Below are 27,896 nucleotides of genomic sequence, written 5' to 3' on the forward strand. Positions count from 1 at the left end.
ATTTAAATTAAAACCAAAAAAAAAATGAAAAAAAGATTTTTTTGTTTTAGAAAAAATTAGAAATTTTATTTATTTATTTATTTATTCAATGTAAAGATGGCGCTTGTTTATTTTCAACACAAAAAAAAATTCAAATTGAATTCAAATTCCGTTCAAGTTTCTTCATAAATTGAATTTCTTCGTAAATAACTTGTAGATGATCGTGATAATGAATTATATTTCAATGAATCTCTATCATTGTTTATGATGGTTGATGTTGTTTCTAAAAAATCTTTAACACCGTTAATTTGTTGTTGTTGTTGCTGTTGGGAAGAATCTTGTCGATTTGGTTGATCGGTATTGATACAATCTTCTTCTAGGCCATAAATCGAATTATATCTTTCTTCTCCGGCATCTAAATTTAGTGATGGTTGATGAAAATTGGTTGACAACTTGATTGATGAACTTGGATAAAGGCTTAAATCGCTATAATGACTTTGTATGTTATGTTGATTTGGATTCGGTATTGTATGATAAAGATGTGAATCTCTTTCTTCTAAGGTTATTCTTTCGTAAAAATCTTCATTTGAACTATAAAAATTAGGTCTATATGTAGGATCGAAATGTAAAGTTGGCATGCCTAAAATTCCGGAACTTTGAAACATGCCTTCTTGTTGTTGTGTTGTAATGCCGCCACCGCTACGTTCATGATTAAGTTCTTTGGAATTTTGTTTTTTTACTTGTTTAGTCATTCGTTTACGAAATATGATCATGTATATTAATAGACATATAATGATTAATAATAAAAATATGAACAAAACAAATAAAATCTGTATCAAACGAACTGGTAAAGAAACGACTTGAATTTTATTCAATTCTGTATCGGATACGTTATTTGAAATTGGATTTTCTTCCAAAATTAATTTATGCATAATACAATCAACTGATTCCATTCCATTCCATTTTCCATTTAGACATTTGATACGAGATACATCACGTCTTAGCTGTGAAATGGTTTTTTGATTCATTGTTGATTCATTATTATTCTGAACCATATTGATGCTGAATGATGCATTTTTATCGGTTATTTGTTGTTGATCAATAACGTCAGATCGATCATTTAATCGAATGCATATGATTTCAGCGAATTTTCCATTTGGGACTATTGCATCCTTATATTTTTTATTCATCATAGTAGTCTCATATTTTACATCTACAAGATAACCTGGCATGAATGTAAGATTTTTCAATAAACTACAGGGATTATTATGTTCACAGATAGGGAATTCAGTTTTCCATTCACCATAATATCCACATTCAATATCTGGATTTCCTTTTATTTCTTGATTATATGGACATGTATATCTATATGATTTTCTAACATGACCATTATCTTCGATAAAATTAAAATCACGTTGAACAATCGCTGTTACAGGTAAATCAGGTGCTCCACAATCCGGTTCAAATGAATATAGATGTAATTCACAAAGAGATATGACGAAAATTTTTTGCTTAAATTCAAGGTCGATATTTTGGCCATTATCAATATGCAAAATGTTAAACATTTCAAATCCTATTTTGATAACTCCGATTACTAGTTCATCAATATCATAATCTTCAGCAAAAAGAAATTCGTATAAAGATTTTTCTTTTTCTTCAATTTCACATAGAAAATCTAATACCAAATAATTGGCCGAATATTTTTGATGATAAGCTGAAAATTGACTTTCTTTCGGTATGGTTTCAATACATTTTATCTCTAATGGTAATGAATCTATATGTCTGGAATGATTTTTTGATATTTGAATTGAAATATTTGTAAGTGAAAGATCAATACCGATTTCATGATTTAAATAAAGATCTTCAATATGATCACCATATAATTTTAAACGTACATAATGAACAAGTGTTTTTCTATCTAAATTTAATGACCAAACTTGTTTTGGTGATAAACTCCAACGTAAACAATCATGAGGTTGATTGATTAATGGTACTTGAAAACTTCCATTTGGATTTAATTGTAATGATTCATCATAATAAATGAGTACATTAATTGGTTTATCTTCGGGAAAACTACCAAATAAATTTTCTTTTTGATTCATCGCATCAATGACTTTAAAATCACTGACTTTTACATGACTTAATTTTGTTTGATTTAAATTATTAATTGCTGTAAGATAAAATTTTTTATGAATATTATTCAACAAACATACAAAATATTAATTTGTATATTTACCGCAACGAGGTACAAAACCAATCCAATTTCCTTTTGAACATTCACGCATATTATTACCAACAAGAACATCACGATCATCAGTACATTTATAATAAACACGAAGATATTTTGCATAACCATATGGAATAGATTCATTATATAATTCAACTTTGATTGTTGAATTTGGATATACAATTCGTGTGAATAATGATGTTGATGGTGGCATTGCTGGTGAACCACAATGACATTCTTTATGAAATTCATCGCTACAAAATTGTTGTTGTTGTTGTTGTTGATGATGATCAATCGATATCATCACCATCAATGACAATATAAACAATGATAAAATAATTAATGAATTTTTGATGATCATCAACAAAAACATTGAATTAGTATTTATTTTTTTATCTTGAATAAATATTGATGACACTTTGGCATGATCAAAAAAAAATTATATAATTTTCAATTTTCAATCAATCATTAAATCTGATTTGTAAAACACAAAAGGTTGTTGCTGAAATTAAATGCTGAAATCAACAACAACAAAAAAGGATACTGATTTGACTGCAATGAATATTACGTCAAAAAACTGTTGTTTGTAGTCTTTGAAACTACATTTTTGTTTCCTTTGTGAATATCATCATGCAGGAAATGATGAGCGATTTTTGTTGTTGTTGTTGCTGTCATATTCAGCAAATATACATTGAAAATGCTTTGGGGCATAATCCTGCTGCTGCTGCTTCAGTGTGGGTTTTTTTCTCCATAAACAGATGATCATTGTGTCGCATTCCACAAATTGCCACAAATAAGAAATTAGATTAAAAAAAATGGTAAAAAGTTTTGTTCTGTGTTTGTCGAAACCAAAATTCTAATTGTTTTCGATGAAATTATCGAATTTTTTTTTTTGATTACATTAACAGCATTTTTTTTGGGTATAAATAGTCGATGTTTTTTTTCCCATTGAAAGAATTATAAAATTAAACAAGCTACTAAATTATCTTTTATATTGTAAATTATTATGAATGATTATCGTCAATTACGAATGAATCGATCAAAAAATTATGATGATCGTTTTACAGGCTACAATGATCGAAGACAACAATCACAAGGATACTATCCTTCACTAATCCATTATGAATCGCAAAATTATGAAAATCGTCAGCAAACAGCAGCAGCTAGTTTTCGATTTTTAGCACCACCAAAAAATCGTAAAAGACCACCATACATTAATTCGAATTTAAATCGATTTTCAACACAACAACAACAACAACAACAAACAACAGCTAAAAGTTCGAATCAATTAAAATTAGAATGGAAATCTTCATCATTATCATCATCAACATTATCCATTCATGAACAAAATTCAAATGATATTGTTATGAAAAATGATGCAGCAGCTATTGATGATATTCATCATGATAATGTTTCTAATCAACGAAGTTATTCGCCCGAATCATTATCGATGAATGGACAACAACAACAACAAGCAACATCGTTAACATATCAAAATCCAGAGCTTATTCCCGATATATTACCACCATATTCATCATCATCATCAAATTGTTTGAAAAAATCAATTTCATCAAGTACATTTGATACATCGATTATATCGGATAGTCCATTTTCAATATATGATGGTGATGATTATACAATGCAAAATTTAAATATTCAAAGTATTTCATCAAAAAAATTTATTAACATTAAGAAAATTGTTGTTAATAGACAAAAAAATTGATTAAACCAAAAAATTTAAATGTTTTGAAATTAGATCTTGAACTTTACATTTCTATTTACCGTTTTATTCCGTATGAAAAATTTATTACCATTCCACCATTAAAATATCATTAGGCAAAAATGTTTGAAGAGAAAAACAAATTGAATTGAAATAATTAATGTAATCGATGATGAATTTATTTTTTGTTTGTTTGTTTGTTTTGTAATTACAAAATGATAAGAAATGAAATGAATTGATTCTCTCTAAAATACACATTGTGAAATCCGGTGTGTTTGTGTAGGTATATTAGGGCGCCTGAGCACACATTATTAACCAAATGGAGAAACCGATTCTCTTTTGACATTCTATAGAAAATTTCTCCTCTTTTCTTTCGTTTTTCTTGAATTAAGTATTTTTTCAATGTTAACAACAAAAAAAAAATTCGGCTGTTGGATGTTTGGTTGTTGCTTGTTCATCATCATTTATTATTATTCTTGCGTGAACAACGGTAACGGCGGTAGTCGTTTTTGAAACCAAATTTGCCCAATTGAAATTTTTCATCTTGTTTTTTTCGTGTCACAGTTTTGATGATGAAATGATGTTGGTCAAATGATGATGATTGTTTATATAATAAAAGTGGTTTGTTTGCCATAAGCAATATTGAAATTTTTCAACAACAACAACAAAAATGGTCTGGAATAATTTATTTCAATTGCCATTGAACGACGATAACATCAACAATGATAATGATGAAAAAATGGTTCAGTCTCTTGAGAAATCGTCTGGCGAAACATTATCGACAACCACAACAACAACAACAACAACATCAACGATTCTAATCGATTTGATCAAATCAAGTGATTCATTGATTTCAATCAATTCTAGTGTATTATTATTAGAACAAGAATCATCATCAAATATTCCATTTTTATCATCATCATCATCAATAAATACAGATAATATGGATGATTTTCAAACACAAACAAATCTAACAAATGAATCAATATTTTTATCTGAAAATTTCTGGAATATTTTTTTAATTACAACATATTTATTAATTGTTTTTATATCATTATTTGGTAATATATTTGTTTGTCGTGTAATGATTACATTATTTATTGGTAATAATCATAATACAACAACAACAAATATTTTAATATTTAATTTAGCAATTGCTGATTTATTGCTCACATGTTTTAATATACCAATAAATTTGGTACGTTTTGTTAGTACAAATTGGCCATTCGGTTCGATTATTTGTATATTAACACCATTTATTCAATCATTATCGGCACATTGTTCATCAATAACAATGATGGTTATTGCATTCGAACGTTATCGAAGGTAATTCGAGAATTTTTTTTTTGAAAACTGACATATATCCCTGACAAATAAATAAGTTTTGTACATTTTTTTTTTTGATTTTCCTAATTGAAATTGTCACTAAATTTTTTTTTGTTTGTTTGTGATGTTTGTGTTGATAGAAATTCTCCCCAAAAGTAACATAAAAATCAAAACAAAAATCACTAAACTTCACATCTGATGGGGACCAATGATGAATAATTTATTATATGAATTTCAAAATACAAGAAAAAAAAATCTCTCATTTTTGGTCATTAAAATAAACTTTTTACTTTCGATCAAACAATTTTTTTTTTTCGTTTTTGTTTTTCAGGGGTTGTTCAATAATGAATTTTCAATGAAAATAACAACAACAACAAAGATTCGGATGTTCATTAATTTAATCAAAAAAACAAACAAGAGAAAGTTATGTTATGTTTATGGACAGTTTTAACAACTTTTAAATCCGTGTCATTAGAATCCGTTGTTGTTGATGTCTTTGGAAACAAAACAAACCAAACCAAAAAAAAAAAGTTTGTCGCAGTTTTTCATTCATTCTTAGCGATTTTTTTTTCCTACATTGAACAAATTAACTTTTGTTTTCTACCAATATTGTTCTTAGATTTATAATCTTAACATCCCATTCTCTCTCTCTCTCTCTCTCTCTGAGTTGTTTTCAAATTTCACTGATCTCAGCTTATTTTTATTGAATAGAAAATTTTTTTGGTTCTTTTCTTTTCAACAAATGAAAACATTTCATATGAAAAACAGCAAACCACAACTATGAACAACAACAACAACAATGGAAAAAATAAATTCCATTTTTTTCTGCAGAAAATTGCAAAAAATTTTGAATTGCACTTTTTTTTTGATTTGATAACCATTTTTTTTTGTTCCAACCTTAATCTTGTTATTGTTATTGTTATTTTACACATTTTTTTCGTGCATAAACGAATGTAATCAGATCAAAAATATTTTCAAATTATAATGCATTTTTCATTACATCAAAACGAAAAAAAAGTTTTCAAAAATCAAAACATTGCTTTCAGAAAAGTTTTCAGAATTCGATTGATCACGTGAAAAAAAAATTGTAGTCCATCCATCCTGTTTTTAACGTTCGAATATAAAAAAAAAATCGTTCGATTTGAAATGAAAAAAAAACGAATTTCGACCATTTTTTTTTCTCTCCATAAATCACCTTTACCTTGTCAATCATTTTGTTTGAAAACATGATAATAACCTGGTATAAATGTTAGAATTTATTTATTTATTCATGTTGTGTATTGATGATGATGATGAATTCTTTGGAAAATTTCCATTTTATTCACTTTTGTTGTTGTTGTTGCTTGCTCATAACTTGTCAGAAGAATATAAAATTCACAAAAAAAAAGATTATTTTGAGTAGAATTCGAATCGAAAAAATTTTGACGAAAAAAACGACAACATTTATTTTTTTTGAAATAATTTTTTGAAATTCATTTAAATTCCTTTTCAATTATTCATCAATTCTTTCATCGAATTTTGTTTCAATAAGTCAACTAACGTCAATCGGTAAATCTTTTCTTTCGTAAAATACGAGTATTATTTTATAAATTTTTTGAAATATAGAATCTCATAACAAATGAAATCGGTTATCACACAGCCAGACTGTTGACTTGTCATTTTATTCGTTCTATTATTATGTTGATTTGAAATTCTATTTTGTTCGACAATAAATTCCAGACGCAATCTACTTGAAGTACTATTATTCATTAAAGTTTATATTTCATCATTTTTGATTCTCTGAATATTTATTTTGGAAAATTTCTTTTCTAGAAAACTATTTTTCACTGTACAATTTTCATTTTTCCGTTAAACAAAGGATAAAGTTTTTCTTATTTTTTGTTATTATTCTAAGGAGTAAGTCATACGTTTTTTTTTCTTAAAAAATTGAAATTTACAACAGCCGAGGTATTCAGTGCTTATTTCGGCAAATCATATTCTTGATGATGAGTGTTTACTTTTTTTTCCTAAGAATTCAAAACTAATGAGCTGTTATTGCGAAAAAAATGTATTTCATGTTGAATATCTTATCCATTTTCTTTCTTTCTTCATTTCCCTTTTATTATAGTTTAATCAGAACATCATGTTTTGGCATTGGTTTTAATGTATGTCGATTTTGTCCATATAATAAATGTACAACAAAAAGAAAACATAGATCCATTGAAAACAATATTGTACAAAATCATTCATATCGACAATCAAAAAATTCATGGATATGGTCAATATTATTAATATGGATTTGTTCAATTGTATTATCAATACCACATTGCCTTTTTAGTCAAGTTGTTGTTTATCCATCATCATTATTGGATGATGATTTTGAAATGATTCGTTGTGCTACTGTATTTCCAAACAAACAGAATCATTTAATGTTGGCAATTTTATCACCATTAAGTCAATATTTATTACCAATTGGTTTGACAGCATTATTCTATGCAAGAATTGGATGTTTTCTTTGGCGTCGTACAAATCCTATTGGTAGTGTAAGTGCTAATCGTCGTGCATCAATCATGAAACGTAAACGTAAACGTATCAAAATGTTAGTTATTGTTGTTGCTGTATTTGCTTTATGTTGGTTTCCATTACATCTTTATGTTACATTGATTGAATTTAAAATAATTCAACATCATTTTGGTAAGAATATTCATTTATTGATTTTTGACTTTTAAATCTATTTTATTTTTCAATGAAATTTCATTATTTTTATTTTTTTTTAAATTTTCTTCGTTTCTCAAAGGAATCTATTTCGTTACACATTGGATAGCAATGAGTTCAGTTTGTTATAATCCATTCATTTATTGTTGGCTTAATGAAACATTTCGTCATCGTATGGAACCATTTTTTCATTCATTAAAATTATTCAAAAATCGTATTCTATTATTATCATGTTGTTTATTAAAACGAATGAATACGAATGAAATTGTTGACAACAACAACAACAACAGCAATGATTTACATGAAACAAATGTATTAAGAAATAATAATATCAATGAAAACAATATTGATCATAATAAACCTAAAATAATAATTGTTAATGATCAAAATGATGATACAATTGATATTTCCAATTGTAATGATGAAAGAAGCTCAACATTTTAAAAAAAAATTAAACCAAACAAAAATTATTATCATCATCATCATTGTAAATTAATCCAATTTGATATATTTGTTTGTATTTATCTATCTTTTTTTTTCTCTTTTAATAAAAAAAAATAAACATGAAACAAATTTTTCACTTTGCTTTGTTTTCCAAACACATTATTCAATTTTGGAGGAAAAAAATCTTCAACAAAATAAAAGAAAGAAAGAAAAACAAAACAAACACAACAAAAAATATACCGTGAGATAAGGTTTCACTCAGTATAAGAAACCTATAGTGAATTTATTATTTATTTTTACTTTTGCACTGACATTTTGGCCTAAATTTTTTTCCTTTTCAACCCACCAATTTTTGTTTCATTTATGGTAAATGGAAAAAAATACATATATTTTTCGAAGAATTTTTTTTTTTTTTTGCCTCGTATAAATTATAATCGGTAAACCTATCTTCTTTTTTTTATTATTATTCTATGATGGATGTTTGTTTGCGTCAAACACAAAATTTTACAACATCAGAATTAATCATTTAGAAATTGAAGATGTAATGGGGAAATGAAATTACAGGAACAACGAAAAAAAAAATTGAATTAGAATTCTTTATGTAATTCTTTCATATCAACTGAATTGGCAAGCAGACACAACACATTCATTGCTTTCTTTGTAGAAACTTTTACATTCAAAATTACGATTTACAAATAATAAGAATAATTGGTAAAAAACTCAGATGACAATTAAATTATTGTTTTTGAACCAAAAAAAAAAATGAATTTTAAAATTTATGATTCAAATGAAATGTTTTTTATTATGGGAAAGAAAAAATTCTGGCAAGGAACATATTGTGTGATAGTTAGTGTATAGTTGATATTTATGCTTTACATATGAATGAATAAACGAATGAACATATGATATTCATAAAAAAAAATCAATTAGCAGTTGGTGCAACATTAATATGTCTATTAACAATATTATCATAACAATGATTTTCATTTTTATTTTGACAATAACCATAACCAAAATTAAAATCACCAATAGCAAAATAACCAGATTTATTTGTACTATTAAAATGTGTTTCCAAAAAAAATCTAACATCACCTTCATTTAAATTCAATTGTAATTCTAATGAATTCCATTTATTTTCTTGAATTATATTTGTTGATGATGATGAAATGAATAATTTGGAACAATCATACGAATAGATACATCTATTATCATTATCTTGTTGAATGATGAAAAATCGTAAAAATCCAGGACCATTATAGCGATATGATATAAACAAGCATGCATTACGATATTTTGCCTGATAATATGGTGTTATTAAACGTGCACCAGGATATTGTTGTGAACGTTGTGAATTAATATTGAGTAGTAATAATGAATGACGATCGAAAAATAATTTATTTGCATTAAAATAACGATTATATAATGCTAAATTATGTTGATTACGAAATCGGCATGAATTTATTGAAAAATCACATCTGGACACAATATTATCCATGGCAAAACCTGGTTGATAATATTTTTCATCATATGATGATGTTGATTCCAAACCATTGGTCATCATTAATATAACGGTAAAACAAAATAAAGAGGTAACCATTTCGCTGAGAAATTGAAAAATTAACAAACAAATTTCCAAACAGTTCAATATACAATATGATCCGATTCAAATTTTAACACTGATTGATGCTCTCCAGTGTAATATGATGAGTTGACTCACCTTTTTTTTTGTTTGGCGAGAAAACATTGTTTCCAAAGCGTCCAAATCTATCATTAACCACTACCGGTGTCGGTTGATATTGCTCTACCATTGTATCAAATTATCAAAATCAATTATGATGATGATTATCGTAGTATCTTAGCGACAAACATCGACAAAACTTTGGAATTTAGATTTGTTATTTGTATTTTTTTTCACACTCACCGATCTAATTGTATTATTATCTATATATTTAAGAATGAATAGTTATTTTCAGGAAAAAAAATGAAAAAAGAAAATCCGCTTTGCGTATTTATAAGTAAATTGGTTCAAAAAAAGTAAATAACCTCATTGACCTAATTAAAGGTTAAATAAAAAGTAAAAAAATCGCCTATGATGCGTCCATGTAACTTTTAAAAAAACGTTTTTTTTTATTTTTTCGAATCAGAGATATTTTCAAGAATACATCATCATTTAAAACAATCAGCTAAATTGATGAAAATGTGAAAAGAAAAAAAAAGGTGGTTGATCAATAATAACATAGGTAAGTAAAACAAAAAAACATTGAAATATATTCTGCAAACATTTATTTTTTTAGGCAACAATTGCTTCATGAATATCACGACAAATAGTTGAATTAATACTATTTTTTATATAAATTTGTTTCAATTCATCATAACCATATGCTAATATTAAATCAGTTTGATCAATTTGTCTTTGATATTTAAATGATTCGGGATTTTTATGAATAATTTCACCATTTAATATTGTTTGTTGTTGTCGTTGTTGTTGTTGTTGTTGTTGTTTGTCTTGATGTTGTTGTTGAAGTGCTTCAATTTTCCAAATTGTTTGTACACCACCTTCAGGACACCAACCATCATCGGGTAAAAATAATGTTACAGGTACTGTATAAGATTGTTCGGAATTTGTACAAAGTCTACAATTAGGTGATGGAAATTGTTCCTGATGATAGCCAAGTATCCATGGTTTACCACGTATATGTGCTGGTAATGTTACACTAATTGCAACATGGCTAGTCCATTCAGGTATATATCCTTATTGAATACAAAATTAAGGGGAAAAAACAAAAAAACAAAACAAAGTCAATCGTTTCATTAAGTGGGCAAAAAAAAACAAAACAAAGAAAATGGTTGCTGAATTAATTATTAAAAATGTCTGACTGATTTAATTAGTTTGCATTATTATTTATATTTTGGCTCCTTGGAGCATTCTATCTATCATCAAAATTGATGGTTTTTCCCTTCAAAGTATACTTACTTGGAATGAAATCAATTTCGGTAAACATTGGTCTACCTCTTTGTAATTGAATGATGGATAAATCTTTAGATTTCATTGCTAATGATGATGATGATGATGAAGGTTGTGATGATGATGATTGTCGATTATAAATGAAATGTTTTTCCGGATGATTATGATGATGATGATGATGATTTATCAATATTCTTTGTCCAGTTGTCCATGGATATAAAACATTTGGTATTGGTTTATTGAAAAATTTTCGTTGTTCATCAAATGTCATTCTTGTATTGAATTTTTTTATTGAATTTTTCATTGATGATGTATCATGTAAATCATATAAAACACGTATTTGACGTATTGCATCATTTCCTTCTGTCATTATTAAAACCGAAAAAAAATGAAAAAAATTGGACAAAATCATCAATTTACAAAAAAATATCAAATTTTATTGAACAAAGATTAATGATACTTACTGACATCGACTAATGGCCGAAATATAGTTGCTGAAACATTTTTTTTCATATGGAAAAACATCAATAATAAAATGATGATGCATGATGATAATGACAATTTATTCAACCATCTTCTAATGGACGGAATCGTTTGTATTTTGTCAAACATTTTTAATGATGATTTTTTTTTGTTGTTTTCTTATATTGCTAAAATCTAGGTTATCGGTGTACCAAGTGGATATAATTGGTGATAATCTACAATCAAAAAGCAAGAAAGGCAACAAAAACAGCCAAATGGAACGTGAAAATGAAGAAGAAGAAAAGCAAAATATATAACTTTGTTATATTCAATTCTCGATGGATTTCCTATAGGACCGATGCGAAAAAGAAAAAAAAAGAAAAGAAAAGAATATCCCTTATGTATTTCAGTAGATTTTTAAATGTTTTTTCCTGGATTTTTTTTTTTTTTGCTCTGGATTTACAGTATTTTTTTTTTTGTATTCAATGTTTTCTTTTTAAATACAAAAAAAGGGGAAAAAAACAAATATTTGCCGATTCTTTATTCTACATAAAATGATGAAATAATTTTTTGCTTCTCTTGGATTCTATGTTAAAGAATTCACAATGGCTAATATTGAAACACTTGGCAAAAAAAAAAAAAATTATTATTATTTATGCACCAACACACACACAAACACTGACACCGAAACACACTTAAGCATCAGTGAAAAACAAAGAATGATTTAAAAAAGAAAAAAAAACAGAATTTTTCATTTGAATTCAATTTTGTTTTTGTTTTTTGGTTCAAATTCCGGAAAAAAATGCCGACATACATATAACAAACACATACACACACACACTATTTGTTTTGAACTACATTTGGATAATTGTTCATTCATTCTTCATTCTTGTTCATTGCTGATGTTTTTTGGTAAGTAGAAAAAATAATAATTTGAATTTTCCTGTATATATGTCACGAATGAAATGAAATGTTTGAAAAAAAAGACAAATAAAATTCTATTATTATTCTATTTTTGTTTTGTTTTTTGTTTTCATTTCAAAAATATGTTGAAATGCCTGAAGTTGTGTGCTGGCTATCCTATATATGTGGCTGAATTGGATGAAAATAAAAAAAAATCAGGTAGGATTCTTTCAACCAAATAAAAAAAAATGGTGATGATGATATTAATATATGAGGTCCATGCTTTTGTTTTGTTTTGTTTAGTTTAGTTTTTTTTTTGCCGCCATACAATTACAATTACAAAATATGTGTGACCATTTGTTTAAACCATGTGTAAAAAAAGTCTTTTCATTTTTTGTTTTTTTTTTTGATTATCTTCTAAATTGTTATCACGAAAACAAAATAGAGCTAGAGAGAGAGAATCTGAACACACGTTCTGAACACATTAAAACACAGACAGAGAGAGAGAGCGAGAGACACGCATCATCATCATCTATTGTTGTTATCAACAACGATGAATTATGAAATTGGAAAAAAATGAGAGAGAGAATATGGAATTGAAAATCTCTGTGTCTCTGTCTAGTCACAGCTTTCATCATAATCATTCATTCATTCATTTGTAATATCAAAATGAAAAAAAAATGATATTTTTTCTTTTCTTTTGTCGTTATTATTAAATGTTCAATCAATTCAATGATGATATGATATGATATGAAATGTCCAGAACCATGTTGCCCCATATTGAAAAAGAGTTCAAACAAATTTAATTATCTCTATAGAAAAGATGAAAACAAAAAGAGAAATTCATTAATGATGGCTATTTTTTTTCCATTGGGTGATCAGATTTATTTTAAAAAAAAAAAATGAGCTTACAATACAGTTTGATGATCATAATGATCAAAGATAAAACAAATTGAATTAATTTGCTTTTCAAAAAACAAACATTTTTTTTTTGTTCAAATAATTTCCAAAAATTATCATGCTTTGCTGATCATCATATATGAGATCATTTCGCCACCTTTTCAAATGCTGTAACATTCGATAACGTTTTATTTTTCCAAAATTCTTTAGTTAATTTGATAATTTTCCTTTATTTTTTGTCTGGTTATTATTATCAGAAAAAAATCATTTCATCATTTAATCATTTCATGCATAAATGATAAAAAAGTAATTTAGCTAAAAAGGAAAAGCAAAAGAATCTAAAAAAATGAATGAATTCTTGAATTGATAACAAATGTCAACTATGATGATTTACGGTGATGATGTTGATGACGATGACGATGACGACGATGACGATGATGAATGATTTGTATATAGCATCGAAATGTCAAATAATGGTGATTCCTGATGTGGTGGTTCAGGTGGTGGTGGCAGTAGTGATGTTTCCTTTTTTAAACAACAATAACAAGAAGAAGAAGAAGAAGAAAAAGATTCTATATCAGTATTTTTACAATGATCATTATAATTATTATTTGAAAAATTATTCAATTCAATTTGTTGTTGTTGTGGTTGTTGTTCGTGTTGTTGTTGACCTTGATAATCATGATGCAAATATTGAAAATGTGTCGAAATTTTCATATTGTTCATCGGATCGGATGAATGATGCTGATGATGATTCACCATAGGCACCCTTATTATTTCATTTTGATAAAATGATTCTTGATGTTTATTGAACGATGTTGTTGCGGGTGTCGTTGTTGTTGATGAAGTGTATGAATTTATTTCCAATAAATTTGAAGAAGAATTTTTATGCCAATTATTTGATGGATAATTAGAAATATCAGTAGAAATAGAAGAAGTAGTAGATCCTGATTCAAGAGCTAATTCCTGAAATTTTTCGTTAGAATTTTGAATAGATTCATGATGATGATGATGATGATGATGATTTTGATTAAAAAATTTTTTTCGTTTCATATTAACGAAAGAATTTGTTGTTGTTGCTGTTTCATGACAATCAAATTGTTTCGTAGAATCATTATCAATGTTTTTTTCATCATTATCATCATTATTATTATTAATAGTACTTTTTTTATTTTCCTGGAATTTTAACGATTCATTAGATTTGATGTTTTGGATGCTATTAGTAGATAAAATTTGTGGCTTATAATTTAATAGCTTTTCTAATGATGATTGACATTCAATTTTATCAGCCATATGTTGGTGGTTGTTCATTGTTGATGAAGATGACGATAATGATATGGGTGTTTTTTTTGTAAAAAAATCTGGTCCTAACATTGCGCGTAACATTAACATTGGTTTTGTACGACGTTTTCTTGTTCGTACGGATTCTTTGCGCATTTCAATCGGTCGATTAATACCATTTAAACGAAAATATAATCCACATGCATTACAAACAGATTCACCCATTGTATTTCTTCTCCACATTGATGTTGTTTTTGTTCCACAATTTGCACAACATAAACCTAATCGATTGATTTTTTTTTTTTTTTTTGAATGAATAAAAAAAAGAGAAAAGAAAAATTGGAAATTTATTCTATCATTCGATTCGTAGATGGCAGCTTATGTCTTAAAAAACATAAATGACAGAAAAAAACAAAAATCAATTTTCCTTAATCCATCGACATCAGGATCATTAAATAATAATGAAAAATTTGTAATTTAAAAAAATGAAACGAAAAAAAAACATTACGGTTAATAAATAAAAATAAATGAACATTTATATTATCCCTATGAGAGTAGGAGTGTGTGTGTATGAGAAAAAAACAAAAAACAAAATCCAACTCATTAGTAAAGAAATCCAAAACTATGGATATTAAATTTAATGATTATGGGAAGGAATAATAAAAATGAAAAACCCCTTTTGATGCTAAACTTGACAATAGAATTAATTTATGAATTGAGATTCATTCTTCCTTCTTTCATTTTGGTTTTCTGTTTGGTTTTCTCCCACCATAATGTTGAATTTAAAGATTTTTTTTCTTTTTTGACAAATTGAACTGAATGGAGAAATGAAAAGAATTTGTTCCCCATATTACTGATCATCGAGAAAAAAATAATGATTCGAATTTTGCGTGTGTAAGATAAATTACATCAATTACCAATTGTTTAGTGTTGGTTTCCATTGAAACTTATTGCTATTTGTTCATTAATTTAGATGTAACAACCATAATAAATCAAATCTATTTGATTCTTCATTCATCAATTAGAAATTATAAATGATTCGGTTTTTTTCAAATTAAATTACCTGTTCGTTTTGTATTATTTGTCGTAATATTTCTACGAATATTTTTCATTAATGGTCTATGATTACCATTAACACGTTGATAAAGGCCACATGCATTACAAAGAAAATTATTTGGTCCATAACGACGCCATAATGGTGTATTACGTGTTGAACAATTAACACATTCACGTTCACCAATATTCAATGATGTTAATGAAACCATTAAACAATCCGCATTTTGATTGGATAATGTTGAGGATTGTATAGTAGAGGTTGTTGTTGTCGTTGTTGTTATGGGTGATGTTATTTCCAATAAATCCGATGAACAACAAATTAATTTTTTCTCATTATCTTTATCATTATTATTATCGACGATATTTTTCTCATTATTTTTATCAAAATTATTATTATTATTAGCTTTTTGACCATCATCATCATTAATATATCTTGAAAGATGCGAATGGCCATCGTTATCGGGTAGCAAACATTCTGTTGGATTTGTTTTATTGATGTTTGATAACAATGATGATGCGGAAGAGGAAGACAGATGTTGATTTTCATCTTTAGCCAATTGAATAGCTGAATTATAATAACAGTTTGTTATGAAATTGGATTTATTTGAAATATCGATAACTAGATTATTATCATCATCATCATTTCTTGATGATGTAAATTCTTGAACAGAATTATTATTGCTTTGTTTTGGTTCAAATGTTTGATTTTCTATTATGGAATTATGGTTATTATTATAAAAATTTTGATTATTAAATTGATAATATTGATTTTGTTGATAATCTACATTTACAGTTGATTCATTGACTAAATAATTATTTACAATCGAATTTCGAAAATCCATATGAACTATTGAATAATTTGGTTGTTGTTGTTGTTGTTGATGATCGATTACATTCGATTGTGATGATGATGATGATGCAAGTTGTTGTTTAGTAATAAATGTTTGAACATGGCTAGAATTTGGATGATAATCCAATAGAAAATCATAACTATCATCAATATTATTCATTGTATTGTAATGATATTATTATTATTATTCAGAATAAAATACAAACAAGAGAATCATATTCTAAACAAAAAAAAATTTTATAAACATAATTTACAAGTAGTCAAAAATATACAAATCATGTTTGTTTGTTTGTTTCGGGATAAACAAAATGATAATGATTACCTTTTATCCATGATCTTTTTTATTTTCACCAATGGAAAACAAACAAGCTGCCATCATCATCATCATGATCTTTTTTTTCTTTCATAATAATCATTAAGTTGTTCTTTTCTTTTTTTTCTGGTTATTTTATGAATGAATAATATTCATATAAGAAAAAGCATGTTCAACACACACACTCTTTTTTTTTATTTTTAAAAAAAATCTTTTCATTTTTCCATTATTATTCATCAAATTATCATCATCTATTCATTTGAATGAATGAATGAATGAATAAAGTAGTAAATGAACATTCTAAATTGTTTGTATGTACTTAATTTTGTTATGTAAGTAAGTACTATTCAACCATCAATATCAATTTCGTGTTATGGTTGTTGTTGTTGTTGTTGTTTTTTTTCCATTCACTGAGAAAACAAGTGCTTTTTTAGTTGGTGAAAAGAAATATTTATAGCAAAGTAAGCAATATGCAATATTCCATATCTATCTACCGCATTATCAAAGCCGGGTTTGAATCAAACCAAAAAAAACAAAAACAAATTATACAAGAATCATTTACACCTATTTCGGATACCTTGAAAAGAATTTGTTTAACGACAATGCGAAAGAACAAACGATGTAAATGGCCGTTTAGTAATGATGATTACGATGACAATCTTGATGAACATTAAGTATCCATTAGAATGATAAAAATGGAAGAAAGAAAGAAAAAAAACAATAAACCTAAAACAAAAAACAATCATATTTAACTAATTATTAATATTATTATTTTCTATTCTCCTTTTACAAATGATCATTACGAAAAATAAAAACAATTAGAAAAGGTAATGACAGCCAGTAATGATGATGATGATAAAAAAAAATTAACGACCAACCGCAAACAGAAAACTGAAAAAAACAAAAATTTTTGTTCATTCATTTGTTTGTTTAGTTATTTACAGATTTTTCTTTATTTATTTATTGTATGTCATCATTCATTCCATTTATCCACTTAGTGCTTAAGTGATGAGTGTTGAGAGAATCTTCTTTTTTTTTTTTGTAGCTAAATGCTTCTTCTCATTAATTAATTTGTTCAATTTCTGGAATCTATTTTTTCGTGTTTTAATATAGTTCAATTAATAAATTCTATTTACAAATTGATTCAATCGAAAATCAAATTTAATAATTGAGATATAGAGAAGCAACCAACAAACAAAAAAAAACAAAAAAAAACGAATCTGACAACAAGATTAATTACTTTCTGTATACAGAGAGAGAGACGATGTTCGAAAAGTTATTACCAATTTTTTGTATAGGATGTAATGAAGAAAAGCTGATAATAACTTTTCGAACGTTTTTTTATTTCTATGTCTATAGATGTTGTAATTGCGTTTTTTTTCGCTTTCAACACACACACACAAAAATTGAAAAGAAAGTAAACAAACTTGAACAGTAATTTTTAAATTAAAAATTAAAAAGAAGAATTCAATTCAAAATTTCACCAATCACACACTACCATCATCAAATTTCATGATGACAGATAAGATTTCAGATAGAGCTTCAGGGGGAAAAATGGGACCGTAGTCTAAACAAACAAAAAACTGTATAATGGTTTTCTTATAAAACTACACACACACACACACACACAATTGAGAAATCGTTTAGCAAACATCAAACATCATAAAATCATTTCTGATTAAATTCTTTATTGAAATTTTTCAATTTACATCAATAAATTATGTATTATTTTTTTTTGGTGGCTAAATTCATATAAAAATGAAATGATTTTTGTTACCATGTCGAAATTCTATTGAAAAATGACTAAAAATGTATAATGTTTTGATTGTTTTCAACAGCATAAAACAACAACAACAACAACAACAACAAATCCTCTTTGACAACATTTTCGCAATGAAAATCCTTTTTTTTTGTAATCTGATTGAGAATTGTATCAACAAACACAAGCAAACCAAAATTTTGAATGCTACAGAATGCTATAAATAAATGTTTGTCGCCCAAAGTTTGTTAGTTTTCATTCATCATAATTTTTTTCTTTTTGATCAGATCAATTCATCAATGATATTCGTTTGAAAATCTTCTAATCAACGGAAATTATTAATGTAATTATTATAATGGTGGTGGTGGTGGTGGTGGAGAAAATAAATAAACCTATTGATTGTCATAAACAGTAAATGTATTCGAGAAAGAAAAGGAAGAGAGAATTATATTTTGTATACAGAAGCAAACTTAATGATAATTTATTTTTTTTTCTGTTAGTTTCATAAAGAATTTATGAAACAAGAAGTTGTTTTTATAATCTGAAATAACTCATATGTATTAATGGTTTGACAAAAAGAAGAAGAAGAAAAAACCAAGCAAGCAACAAAAAAAGGGAAATTTCGTAATGCCCAATATAAAGAGATGAAACAAGAAGAAAAAAATTAGCCAATTATTTCATCATTCAAGTGAATTCCTTTGATAGTTTTGTCAACGTTTTTGGTTGATATGAAAACAACAACAACAACAAAACAGCCAGCAAAAAAAAAATTGATTCCGAATTGATTCAACAATGAGCCCAATATTATTTCCAATTTGGTTTTTTTATTGTTGTTGTTGTTACTTTATTTTTTTTATTAATATAGGAAATGGTGATGCAATTCAAAATTGCTCCAAAATATTAATGATGATGATGATGATGATGAAAACGATTAAAAGCATGAACTAGAAATTTTTTATTTTTTGCTAATTTTATCATTTTTATCATTTTCTTTCGATATATACCATTAGATCTGGTAACCAATGATAATGTTGTTTCAGTGACCAAAAGAGAGAGAGAGAGAGAGAGAGAGAGAGAGAGAGAGAGAGAGAGAGAGAGAGAGAGAGAGAGAGAGAGAGAGAGAGAGAGAGAGAGAGAGAGAGAGAGAGAGAGAGAGAGAGAGAGAGAGAGAGAGAGAGAGAGAGAGAGAGAACCTTAGGCAACAACAAGGACAAGACCAAAAACAAACAAACAAACAAACCAAAATAAATAAATAGAACAAACATGGTGGTTTCAACAACATTCCATTGAGAAAAAAAAACGAAAACATTTTATTTTTTGTTAAACATCATATTTATTTAAATGGAAAGGTTGTTTTTTTTATATTAGAAAAAAGAAAAATAAACAGAAAAAAACCTTTATCATTTCATTTTAGTCATTCACGAATTTTTTTTATTTTTAATATACACAGAATTCATTTCCTATTGGATATATTCAGACTGATTTTTTTTCTCGTTTTTTCATTGCACCTTACATTACATTCATTTTAACATCAAACATAATGATAATTATGATTATGATTATGATGATGATGATGATGTGCTAAATATCCATCATAAATGTTTTTTTTTTATTTATATAAAATATGCATAAACACGAACAAATCATTAGAATATTGCCTTGCTGCTGCACAAAAAAAATGAACTTTTTTGCCATTCGAACATGATAATTCGTTCATACAACAACATTAAAATGGACACAGGACGGAACAGAACTGGAAACGAAACAAAACGAAACGAAATTCCAACATAATCATTATCAATATATGTTATATGTACATAATTAGGTAACAGCAACAAAATCATATAATAATAATCATTATTAACAAAGTATCAATAATAATAATAATCATCAGCTTAAATCCATATTATGTTTTTTTTCCATCTGTTTGCTGGTTTAAATATAGGAATTTTCGTTTTGTTTTTTTTTGTTTTGAACAAATGAATGCGATTAGTGATGGCTTCAGTTGTTATTGGTTGGTTTAATTATAAATTTTGAAAGAAAAAACGGTGAAAAAATATATTGTAAAATAAAATGTTTTAAAAAGCCAATAATCGTGATGAAGGTTAAATATCTCATTATAAATACAATAAATAATTTTGTTTCGTTAGTTCGTTTGTTTTGCCTTGTGTGTAACGTTAACGTTTGTTATATAACACAGTAATCCGGATAAATAAATAAATAAAGTTTTTTTTGTGATGAAAAGAATACCCCCCAAAAAAAAGATACAATGTTTTTGTCATATTCGATATGAGGCTATATGATTGATTTTTATTGTTGTTTTTGTTGTTGTTGTTGTTGTTGATCATTGATCAAGTTTGTAATTTATTGATCGATACAATCGATCAATTGATTTGATAATGGAAATTCGATCAATATATTTTGTCATTTAATATGTTGAAAAAACTTTTCGAAAAATGTCTTAAAAATACTTTGCCCAAAAGAAAAAAGAAACAAAAAGAAAAAGGATTTTTAAAATTCCATTATTTATGTTGTTCTTGTTGTTGTTGCTCTTGATGTCATCAGATCCTTCAATATTTATTTATGATGATGATGAAGAAGACAAGGATTTGTTTTCATATTGACAAGAAACTCTAGATTCTATTTTTTCTTCTATTTACACACCATCCGAGAAAATCTTTGTGATGTTAATTCGAAGAAACAATAATAATAGATAAAAATTGAAAAAAAAATCGTTACGAAAAACTTTAGGAATTTGAACCATTTTTTGTTGTTGTTGTTCTTCTTTATTTTCAAGGAGTTTGTTACATCATTTTGTTTTTGTTTTTTGTCTTTGTATTCGAAGAGACAACATTTTTTTCCTTCCTTCCTTGATTCATTCATTTCTGGTATTTGATTCACAAAAAAAAATTAAACAACTTGCACAATTTTGAATTTAAAATAATTTCTTCCAATTCCATGAAAAATCGGTTGTGTAGTACATCGGAATTTTCTTTTGTTTATTTTTCTTTTCTGATTTTGATTCAAAAAAAAACAAATTCACTTTCCTGGAAATCTTATTACATTCATATTTTTGGAATGTAGAAAAAAAAACAACAACAAACAAACAAAAATAACAAGGAAGAAGATGGTTTAGGTGGAAATAGAATTTGAGCCAAAATGAAAACAAAAACAAATCGAGAGATCATTCGAAACTAAATAATTGATTTTAATAAAAAATTTTTTTTTGATTTCAATAATTTATTTTTGTTGCAAACAATAATTTATCTTCTTTTTCAATGTTGAATAATAATAATAAGGTATACCTTTTTTCCCCGAAACAAAAAAAAACGATAAAGAATTAAAATGAACTTTTTTTTTCTTCATTATAAATTTCCAGAGTCAAAAAAAAATGACATTCGTTTTCGGTTGCACCAAAAAAAATTTTTTTTTCAATATTAATGAGATGGCCTAAACTTTTAAAAAAAAAAAAAACATATATATTGAAAGCCGGTTGGATTATAAACCTCATATATAATGCTGAAGCTGATATTTTCAAGCGAAAATAATAGAAACAAACTTTCAAACCTTATCATCTTGAGAACTTGGTTGATTGGAAATACTATTTTGTTCATTGTATAAGGTTTTATCTTGTTTTTTGAACAAAAAACAACAAAAATGTCAAAGTATAATGAAACAAAAGAGAACAACTTTATTATCCGATTTTTCATTTGTTACCATTGTTTTGTTTTTTTTTCTGTTGGGAGCCATAATGAATTCAATGAAATAACAGAATATTCTATTACGAACACCTTTACCACTGCTCTACACATTGTATGATTAATTTATGTGATTCTGTGTGTTACTGGGTAGAAAAAAGATATTATTATTTTTTTCTGTTTGTTTATTTTTCGTCTGTCGTTGTCATATTTCATCAGAATTTTTGACATTTTTTTCTTGCAACTACCAAAATAATATAGATGTTCGACGAATGTATTTTGAATGTTATTTTTTTTCATTCATTCATTCGTTCGTTTCAGTTCATTTGGCATTAAGATTGAATCAAAATCGATGATGATGATTTATTTTGTTCGACATTGAACAAAATCAACATTGAACAAAAAAAAAAAGATCAAATGAATTTTGATTCCAAAGAATCTTTATTTAATTTTCGATCTTATATGTTCTTTACAACAACAACATCAAAGAACATATTACCAAACTTGTACCACCATCATCAGTTGTACTAAAGTTTAACATTTCGATAAATCATTATCAACAACAACAACGACAACAACATTGTCATTATTATTTAAAGCCATTCAATTCGAGTTTATTTGTATCATTATTATTATTATTATTTAAGTCAGCCAAATTGTGATAGTGGGATTCATAGAAATTTTTCTCTCTCTCTCTCTCTCTCTCTCTCTCGATGGATTAACATCAACATGTAAAGAACAAGAAAAAATTGCGAAAATTCTTGCAATGCAAGCAAATAAAATTGTTGAAATGGTCAAAAATAAATCATTTAATTTTATTCGATTCACATCATAAAACAAAACCAAAACAAAAAAATCACACTGATTATTTTATGAATCACTGAATTTGATTTGGATTATTCGAAAATAGAAACACAAAATTCATGAATGTGGTATGGAATAATGAAAATGAGAAATAAGTTAAAAAAAAAGGAAATGTTAAGGGAGAAAAAAAACATTATGGCAGATTTTTTTTGTGTGTTTTGTAACAAAATTTTTTAAATCTCAAAAAATGAAATGAATAATAATCGTATTGATTCGAAATTTGCAATGTATTTTTAAACATTATCACAATTTGGACTATTATTGATTTCATCCGTTTCAGATGATGAACAAAATGAATTAAGATTAAGTGATGTTGTTTTTGTGATTGGTTCGGGTTCGGGTATTTCAATTTCATTTTGTTTTGATTGATGCGATGATTGTTGTTGTTGTTGTTGTTGTCGTTGAGATTGTTGTTGTTGTTGTTGTTGTTGGTGAAATGCATTAGCTCTTGTCAATAACATTATTAATTGTCCACTATGATAACGACGACGTCCAGCTTGTGTAGTCATCAATGCTAATCGTTGTTCTTTTGTCACGAAACTATTGATAATATTTTGATTATTTAAAGAATGTTGTTGTTGTTGTTGTTGTTGTTGATTATTTTCAAGATAAGCAGACATTGAAATTAATTCAGAAATAGCTTGTTGTTGTCCAGTTGTATTACCACTATTTGTTGTGCTTGACCATGATGCTAATGAAACTGGATTTTGATTTAATTCATTTTCAAAATTCCATTCATTTTCTATTGAAATTTGTTGTTGTTGTTGTTGTTGATTATTATTATTATTATTAATTGTTGAACAACAACAATTATTATCCATATAAATTTGATCACAAACAGTTGATACAGTTGGTACTGTATTGAATGTATTTGGTTTACACCAACGTAAACACCAACAACAAAAACAACAATAATAACAACAAAATAAACGTTCAGCTATTATAATACATGGATTGCAGAATAAATATTTTAACATTGATGTTATTTTTTGACGAAACAATTCATTTAGCCAACAATAAATGAATGGATTATAGCAAACAGAACTCATTGCAAACCAATGAACAATGAAAAATAAAACTGTGATGATAAAATTTACAAATTAAAAAATTAAAAAATTGAAAAAAAAACTCAAAATAAAAAAAGTAATTAAAACAAAAACTTACGAATATGATGATGTGTAATGAAACCTAAATCGGTGAGCAAAATATAAAGATTTAATGGTAACCAACAAATAGCAAATGTTGCAACAACCATTATTAATAAACGAATACGTTTCCTTTTCCTTTGCAGCAATAATAAACGTTTACGTTCAGAAATCAGACCAATTGTTTCACGACGCCATAAAAATACACCAATATGTAGATAACAAAATGATGTTATACCAATCGGTAGAATATATTGTGTAATGAATGTATAAATTGTTAACCAATATTTTGTTTTTTCATTTGGAAAATTATTTATTGTACATCTAGTCATTTCAATATAATCATGATGTACAATTTTACTAAATAAACTATGTGGTATGGATAATATTAATGATATAATCCATATTATTAAAACAATAGCGGTTGGTGAAAAATGTTTTGAACAAGATGTTGTTGATGATGATAATAATATTGATTTTTTTGTTATTTGTCTTGTTGTTGTTGTTGATGGTGATTGATTAATGACTGGTGGTGGTGGTGGAATCCACCGAATCGGACAACAACAACAAAAATATGCACAAAAACAATAACGTAAATTTAATAAAATTCTTTCGATTGTTTGATAAAAATTTGGAAAAAATTTTCTATTCAGAATTTGTTGTTGTTGTTGTTGTTGATTATGATGACATTGATGATGAATACAGAAACGATTTGTATTTGTAGAAATTTCTACTTTTTCCAAATCAATCGAAGAATCAACCGAATAACGAATACAATTTTCCGAAAAATTTGTTTGTATCATAGTGCAGCTTGAATTTCGATTTCCATTAATGTTGTTGTTGTTGTTGTTTATATTACGATGTTTTTGATTATTATTATTATTATAAATTTTTTTTCGATTATAATGATTATTTCGATATAAATTACGTAGACGAAACATTGTACGAGGATGAAAAATTCTTTTGAAAATTGAAAAAAAACGAAACAAAAACAGCAAAAAACATTAACAAAAACACCGAAACAAAAAGCAAAATATCATCTGCACAATCATTTTATAAATGGAAAAAAAATCAATTACTGAATCAATTATGAAATTTGTAATATTTCTTCTTCTTCTTCGGTATAATTTTTGATGTTGATTAAAAAAAAAATATTTATCAGAAAATATTCACCCGCACTCAATTCTAATTACAATTCAAGGGAATTTTGTGAAACAGATGAAGGTTTTTTTGTTTTGTGAAACAAGGAAAATTATTAAATTATTAATAACACTTAGAGTGTTATATATATTCAATAATTATACCGATATATCTTGTTTTCTATACACATCAAGTTCAAAATGTTGAAATATTCTGGGGAAAAAATAAATTCTATAGATATTCATTGAATTTAAAATCCTAAAAAAAAATTTGGCCAGTTGATTTCGAAATCTTTTTTGGTTTCTCTTTTCAGGCAAATAGAAAAACAAAATGTTTTTTTTTCCAAAAAAAAAATATTATATCAGAAACCGGGACTATAGCTTGAAGCTGAAAATTTCAATTACACAATTTTGTTTATCTGTCTGTTTTTTTTTGAGGGGTAAATAATGTTCAATGTTTATCATGTTTAGCAACATTGTATAAAACTTATTTTGTATTTTTTTCTGGCATTATCAAGAAAATTTCGTCAACTAATTCCTTTATTTTTTAGAAGCAGACAAAATGCCAAAGAGCAAGACATTTTTGTTTTTTTTTCCTGTGAATGAATAAACATTCGAATATTCATGATTGATCGATTCTATTTTGACAACATTTGATTTTTTGTTGTATAAATAGTATGTGATAAGATGCTCGATGTGTAATTTTGTTGTTGTTGTTGTTGTTGTTGTTGTGTAGGCGTTATGTTTTTTGTGTGTTCGATTTTTTAATTGATCGATTAATCGATTGATTGATCAACAAGAAATAGGTAGGTATACTTTATTTATTTAAATTTGTAAAGAAGATTTTTTTTTCAAAAGATTTGTTTACATTCTCTATTTTTTTGATTAAATCAATAGTTTGAATAAAATAGTATCAATTTTACAAACACTTACTTTCGATAACGTTCAAATGCAATAATCATCATTGTCCATGCTGAACAATAAGCCGAAACTGATTGTATAAAAGGCATCATTGTACAGATTAATGAACCAAATGGCCAATCACGGCTAACAAAACGTACAATATTCATTGGTATATTGAATGTTGTAAGTAATAGATCGGAAATTGCTAGATTAATTATCAATAATTTTGATGTACCCGTACCATTTGATGATGTAATCGGTAATGTATATGATGATTGTTTAGGTTTTAATAGTACACGACAAACAAGTCCATTACCAATTAATGAAATTATAGCCAATAATGAATAAAAAAATATTAATAATATATTAAATATATGATAAATATGAAGATTAAGATCATCGGATAAATCATCATCATCATTATGACCAAAATAATGTTCTTCATTCAATAATCCATAATCATCATCACTATAATTATTTGATGATTTAAGGATTTTCGAATCAGGATTTAAAAGAATTTTGTTCATTTTTTCATCATTCGAATCAATATTATGAGCAAATGTATTATTTTTTTGAATATCGTTTTTTTGTTGTATGGAATCATTCAAAATATCCAAATGATTTATAATAAAATTTTCATCTAAAAGATAGGCAATTGAATGAAAATAATCTGTACTTCGTCGTCGTAGTCGTCTTTGTTGTTGATCATAAGATTCATTTTCACTATTTTCTTTTTCTTTCTGTTGTTGTTGTTGTTGTTTATTCGATGACGCAATAAGAATAAATATCGATGATGATGATGATGAAGAAAATTCAGATGAAGATGCACAAATATTCAGTTGGCAAAAAATAAATATGGTTATCAATATGCATGACAATCTAAATATATACATTATTTTAATGTTTTTTTTTCGGGAAAACAAAAAACAGAATTCAGATGAATCAAAAGAAAAAAAAAAAATCCAATCACAATGTAGAAAATAAATCGACGAATAAATTATTCTAGCAACCGAATAAATCGGTTTTGCTTTCCTGATATCTTTCTTTGTGAACTATAAATTATCAAATGGAATTTTCAACCTGACAACCGATTGAACAAATTCCGAAAACACACATGATAATGATTTGCACCCAAAAAACAAAACAAAAAAACAGTAACAAAAAAAAAGTTATTTTGGAGAATTCAATCGACTAACTAACTAACAAACAGACTGACTAACTGACTGACTGACTGACTGATAATGGATAAACCGGATAGATGCTAGAAT

At 26.5% G+C, this 27,896-nt stretch overlaps 6 protein-coding genes and 1 long non-coding RNA gene across 7 annotated transcripts; 2 read left to right on the forward strand and 5 right to left on the reverse strand.

The window, feature by feature from the left end:
* Positions 1–66: 66 nt before the first annotated feature.
* On the reverse strand, positions 67–3,096 carry LOC113791539 (uncharacterized). Its single transcript, XM_075822063.1, has 3 exons — positions 2,897–3,096; positions 2,216–2,623; positions 67–2,149 (listed from the first exon to the last, which is right to left on the reverse strand). Exons 1-3 carry the CDS (start codon positions 2,970–2,972, stop codon positions 153–155), a joined length of 2,481 nt encoding a protein of 826 aa, XP_075678178.1. The 5' UTR covers positions 2,973–3,096; the 3' UTR covers positions 67–152.
* Positions 3,097–4,284: 1,188 nt separating this feature from the next.
* Positions 4,285–8,633, forward strand: LOC113791588 (G-protein coupled receptor 83-like). The gene is made up of 3 exons (XM_075822064.1): positions 4,285–5,252; positions 7,360–7,925; positions 8,029–8,633. Exons 1-3 carry the CDS (start codon positions 4,597–4,599, stop codon positions 8,388–8,390), a joined length of 1,584 nt encoding a protein of 527 aa, XP_075678179.1. The 5' UTR covers positions 4,285–4,596; the 3' UTR covers positions 8,391–8,633.
* Positions 8,634–8,819: 186 nt separating this feature from the next.
* LOC113791570 (uncharacterized) lies at positions 8,820–10,406 on the reverse strand. Its single transcript, XM_075822066.1, has 3 exons — positions 10,312–10,406; positions 10,108–10,244; positions 8,820–9,991 (listed from the first exon to the last, which is right to left on the reverse strand). Exon 3 carries the CDS (start codon positions 9,985–9,987, stop codon positions 9,313–9,315), a length of 675 nt encoding a protein of 224 aa, XP_075678181.1. The 5' UTR covers positions 9,988–9,991; positions 10,108–10,244; positions 10,312–10,406; the 3' UTR covers positions 8,820–9,312.
* LOC142645567 (uncharacterized) lies at positions 10,097–12,256 on the forward strand. Its single transcript, XR_012846675.1, has 3 exons — positions 10,097–10,464; positions 10,535–10,630; positions 12,017–12,256. It is a non-coding gene; the product is annotated as an uncharacterized LOC142645567 (long non-coding RNA).
* On the reverse strand, positions 10,580–11,985 carry LOC113791556 (uncharacterized). Its single transcript, XM_027341346.2, has 3 exons — positions 11,820–11,985; positions 11,365–11,718; positions 10,580–11,141 (listed from the first exon to the last, which is right to left on the reverse strand). The coding sequence occupies exons 1-3, from the start codon at positions 11,965–11,967 to the stop codon at positions 10,681–10,683; spliced, it is 963 nt and encodes a 320-aa protein (XP_027197147.2). The 5' UTR covers positions 11,968–11,985; the 3' UTR covers positions 10,580–10,680.
* Positions 12,257–13,533: 1,277 nt separating the features above from the next.
* LOC113791589 (uncharacterized) lies at positions 13,534–17,140 on the reverse strand. Its single transcript, XM_075822184.1, has 3 exons — positions 17,130–17,140; positions 15,965–16,638; positions 13,534–15,182 (listed from the first exon to the last, which is right to left on the reverse strand). The coding sequence occupies exons 1-3, from the start codon at positions 17,138–17,140 to the stop codon at positions 14,011–14,013; spliced, it is 1,857 nt and encodes a 618-aa protein (XP_075678299.1). The 3' UTR covers positions 13,534–14,010.
* A 6,457-nt stretch (positions 17,141–23,597) lies between these two features.
* On the reverse strand, positions 23,598–27,789 carry LOC113791542 (uncharacterized). The gene is made up of 3 exons (XM_075822052.1): positions 26,659–27,789; positions 24,606–25,546; positions 23,598–24,519 (listed from the first exon to the last, which is right to left on the reverse strand). Exons 1-3 carry the CDS (start codon positions 27,519–27,521, stop codon positions 23,675–23,677), a joined length of 2,649 nt encoding a protein of 882 aa, XP_075678167.1. The 5' UTR covers positions 27,522–27,789; the 3' UTR covers positions 23,598–23,674.
* Positions 27,790–27,896: the final 107 nt, after the last annotated feature.

The sequence above is a fragment of the Dermatophagoides pteronyssinus genome, unplaced genomic scaffold, assembly GCF_027571235.1.
Source record: "Dermatophagoides pteronyssinus isolate colony J.1.1.1.1 unplaced genomic scaffold, Derpt_VIB-CSIC_2022.12 sq0015, whole genome shotgun sequence".
NCBI lineage: Eukaryota > Metazoa > Arthropoda > Arachnida > Sarcoptiformes > Pyroglyphidae > Dermatophagoides > Dermatophagoides pteronyssinus.

Excerpts from the sequence above, each read along its gene's own strand:
- LOC113791539 (XM_075822063.1), bottom strand. The coding sequence starts at position 2,972 with ATGATCATCTGTTTATGGAGAAAAAAACCCACACTGAAGCAGCAGCAG. Across the intron at positions 2,624-2,896 it reads TGCCCCAAAGCATTTTCAAT|TGTCATCAATATTTATTCAA; the intron begins GTATATTTGCTG and ends ATCATGCCAAAG. Across the intron at positions 2,150-2,215 it reads TGGTTTTGTACCTCGTTGCG|CAATTAATAATTTAAATCAA; the intron begins GTAAATATACAA and ends TTTATCTTACAG.
- LOC113791588 (XM_075822064.1), top strand. The coding sequence starts at position 4,597 with ATGGTCTGGAATAATTTATTTCAATTGCCATTGAACGACGATAACATC. Across the intron at positions 5,253-7,359 it reads GCATTCGAACGTTATCGAAG|TTTAATCAGAACATCATGTT; the intron begins GTAATTCGAGAA and ends CTTTTATTATAG. Across the intron at positions 7,926-8,028 it reads AATAATTCAACATCATTTTG|GAATCTATTTCGTTACACAT; the intron begins GTAAGAATATTC and ends CGTTTCTCAAAG.
- LOC113791570 (XM_075822066.1), bottom strand. The coding sequence starts at position 9,987 with ATGGTTACCTCTTTATTTTGTTTTACCGTTATATTAATGATGACCAAT.
- LOC113791556 (XM_027341346.2), bottom strand. The coding sequence starts at position 11,967 with ATGTTTGACAAAATACAAACGATTCCGTCCATTAGAAGATGGTTGAAT. Across the intron at positions 11,719-11,819 it reads TCGGCCATTAGTCGATGTCA|AAGGAAATGATGCAATACGT; the intron begins GTAAGTATCATT and ends TAATAATGACAG. Across the intron at positions 11,142-11,364 it reads CGAAATTGATTTCATTCCAA|GATATATACCTGAATGGACT; the intron begins GTAAGTATACTT and ends GTATTCAATAAG.
- LOC113791589 (XM_075822184.1), bottom strand. Across the intron at positions 15,183-15,964 it reads AAATAATACAAAACGAACAG|GTTTATGTTGTGCAAATTGT; the intron begins GTAATTTAATTT and ends TCAATCGATTAG.
- LOC113791542 (XM_075822052.1), bottom strand. The coding sequence starts at position 27,521 with ATGTATATATTTAGATTGTCATGCATATTGATAACCATATTTATTTTT. Across the intron at positions 25,547-26,658 it reads GCATTTGAACGTTATCGAAA|AATTTTTCATCCTCGTACAA; the intron begins GTAAGTGTTTGT and ends AATTTTCAAAAG. Across the intron at positions 24,520-24,605 it reads CATTACACATCATCATATTC|TTTTATTTTTCATTGTTCAT; the intron begins GTAAGTTTTTGT and ends TTATCATCACAG.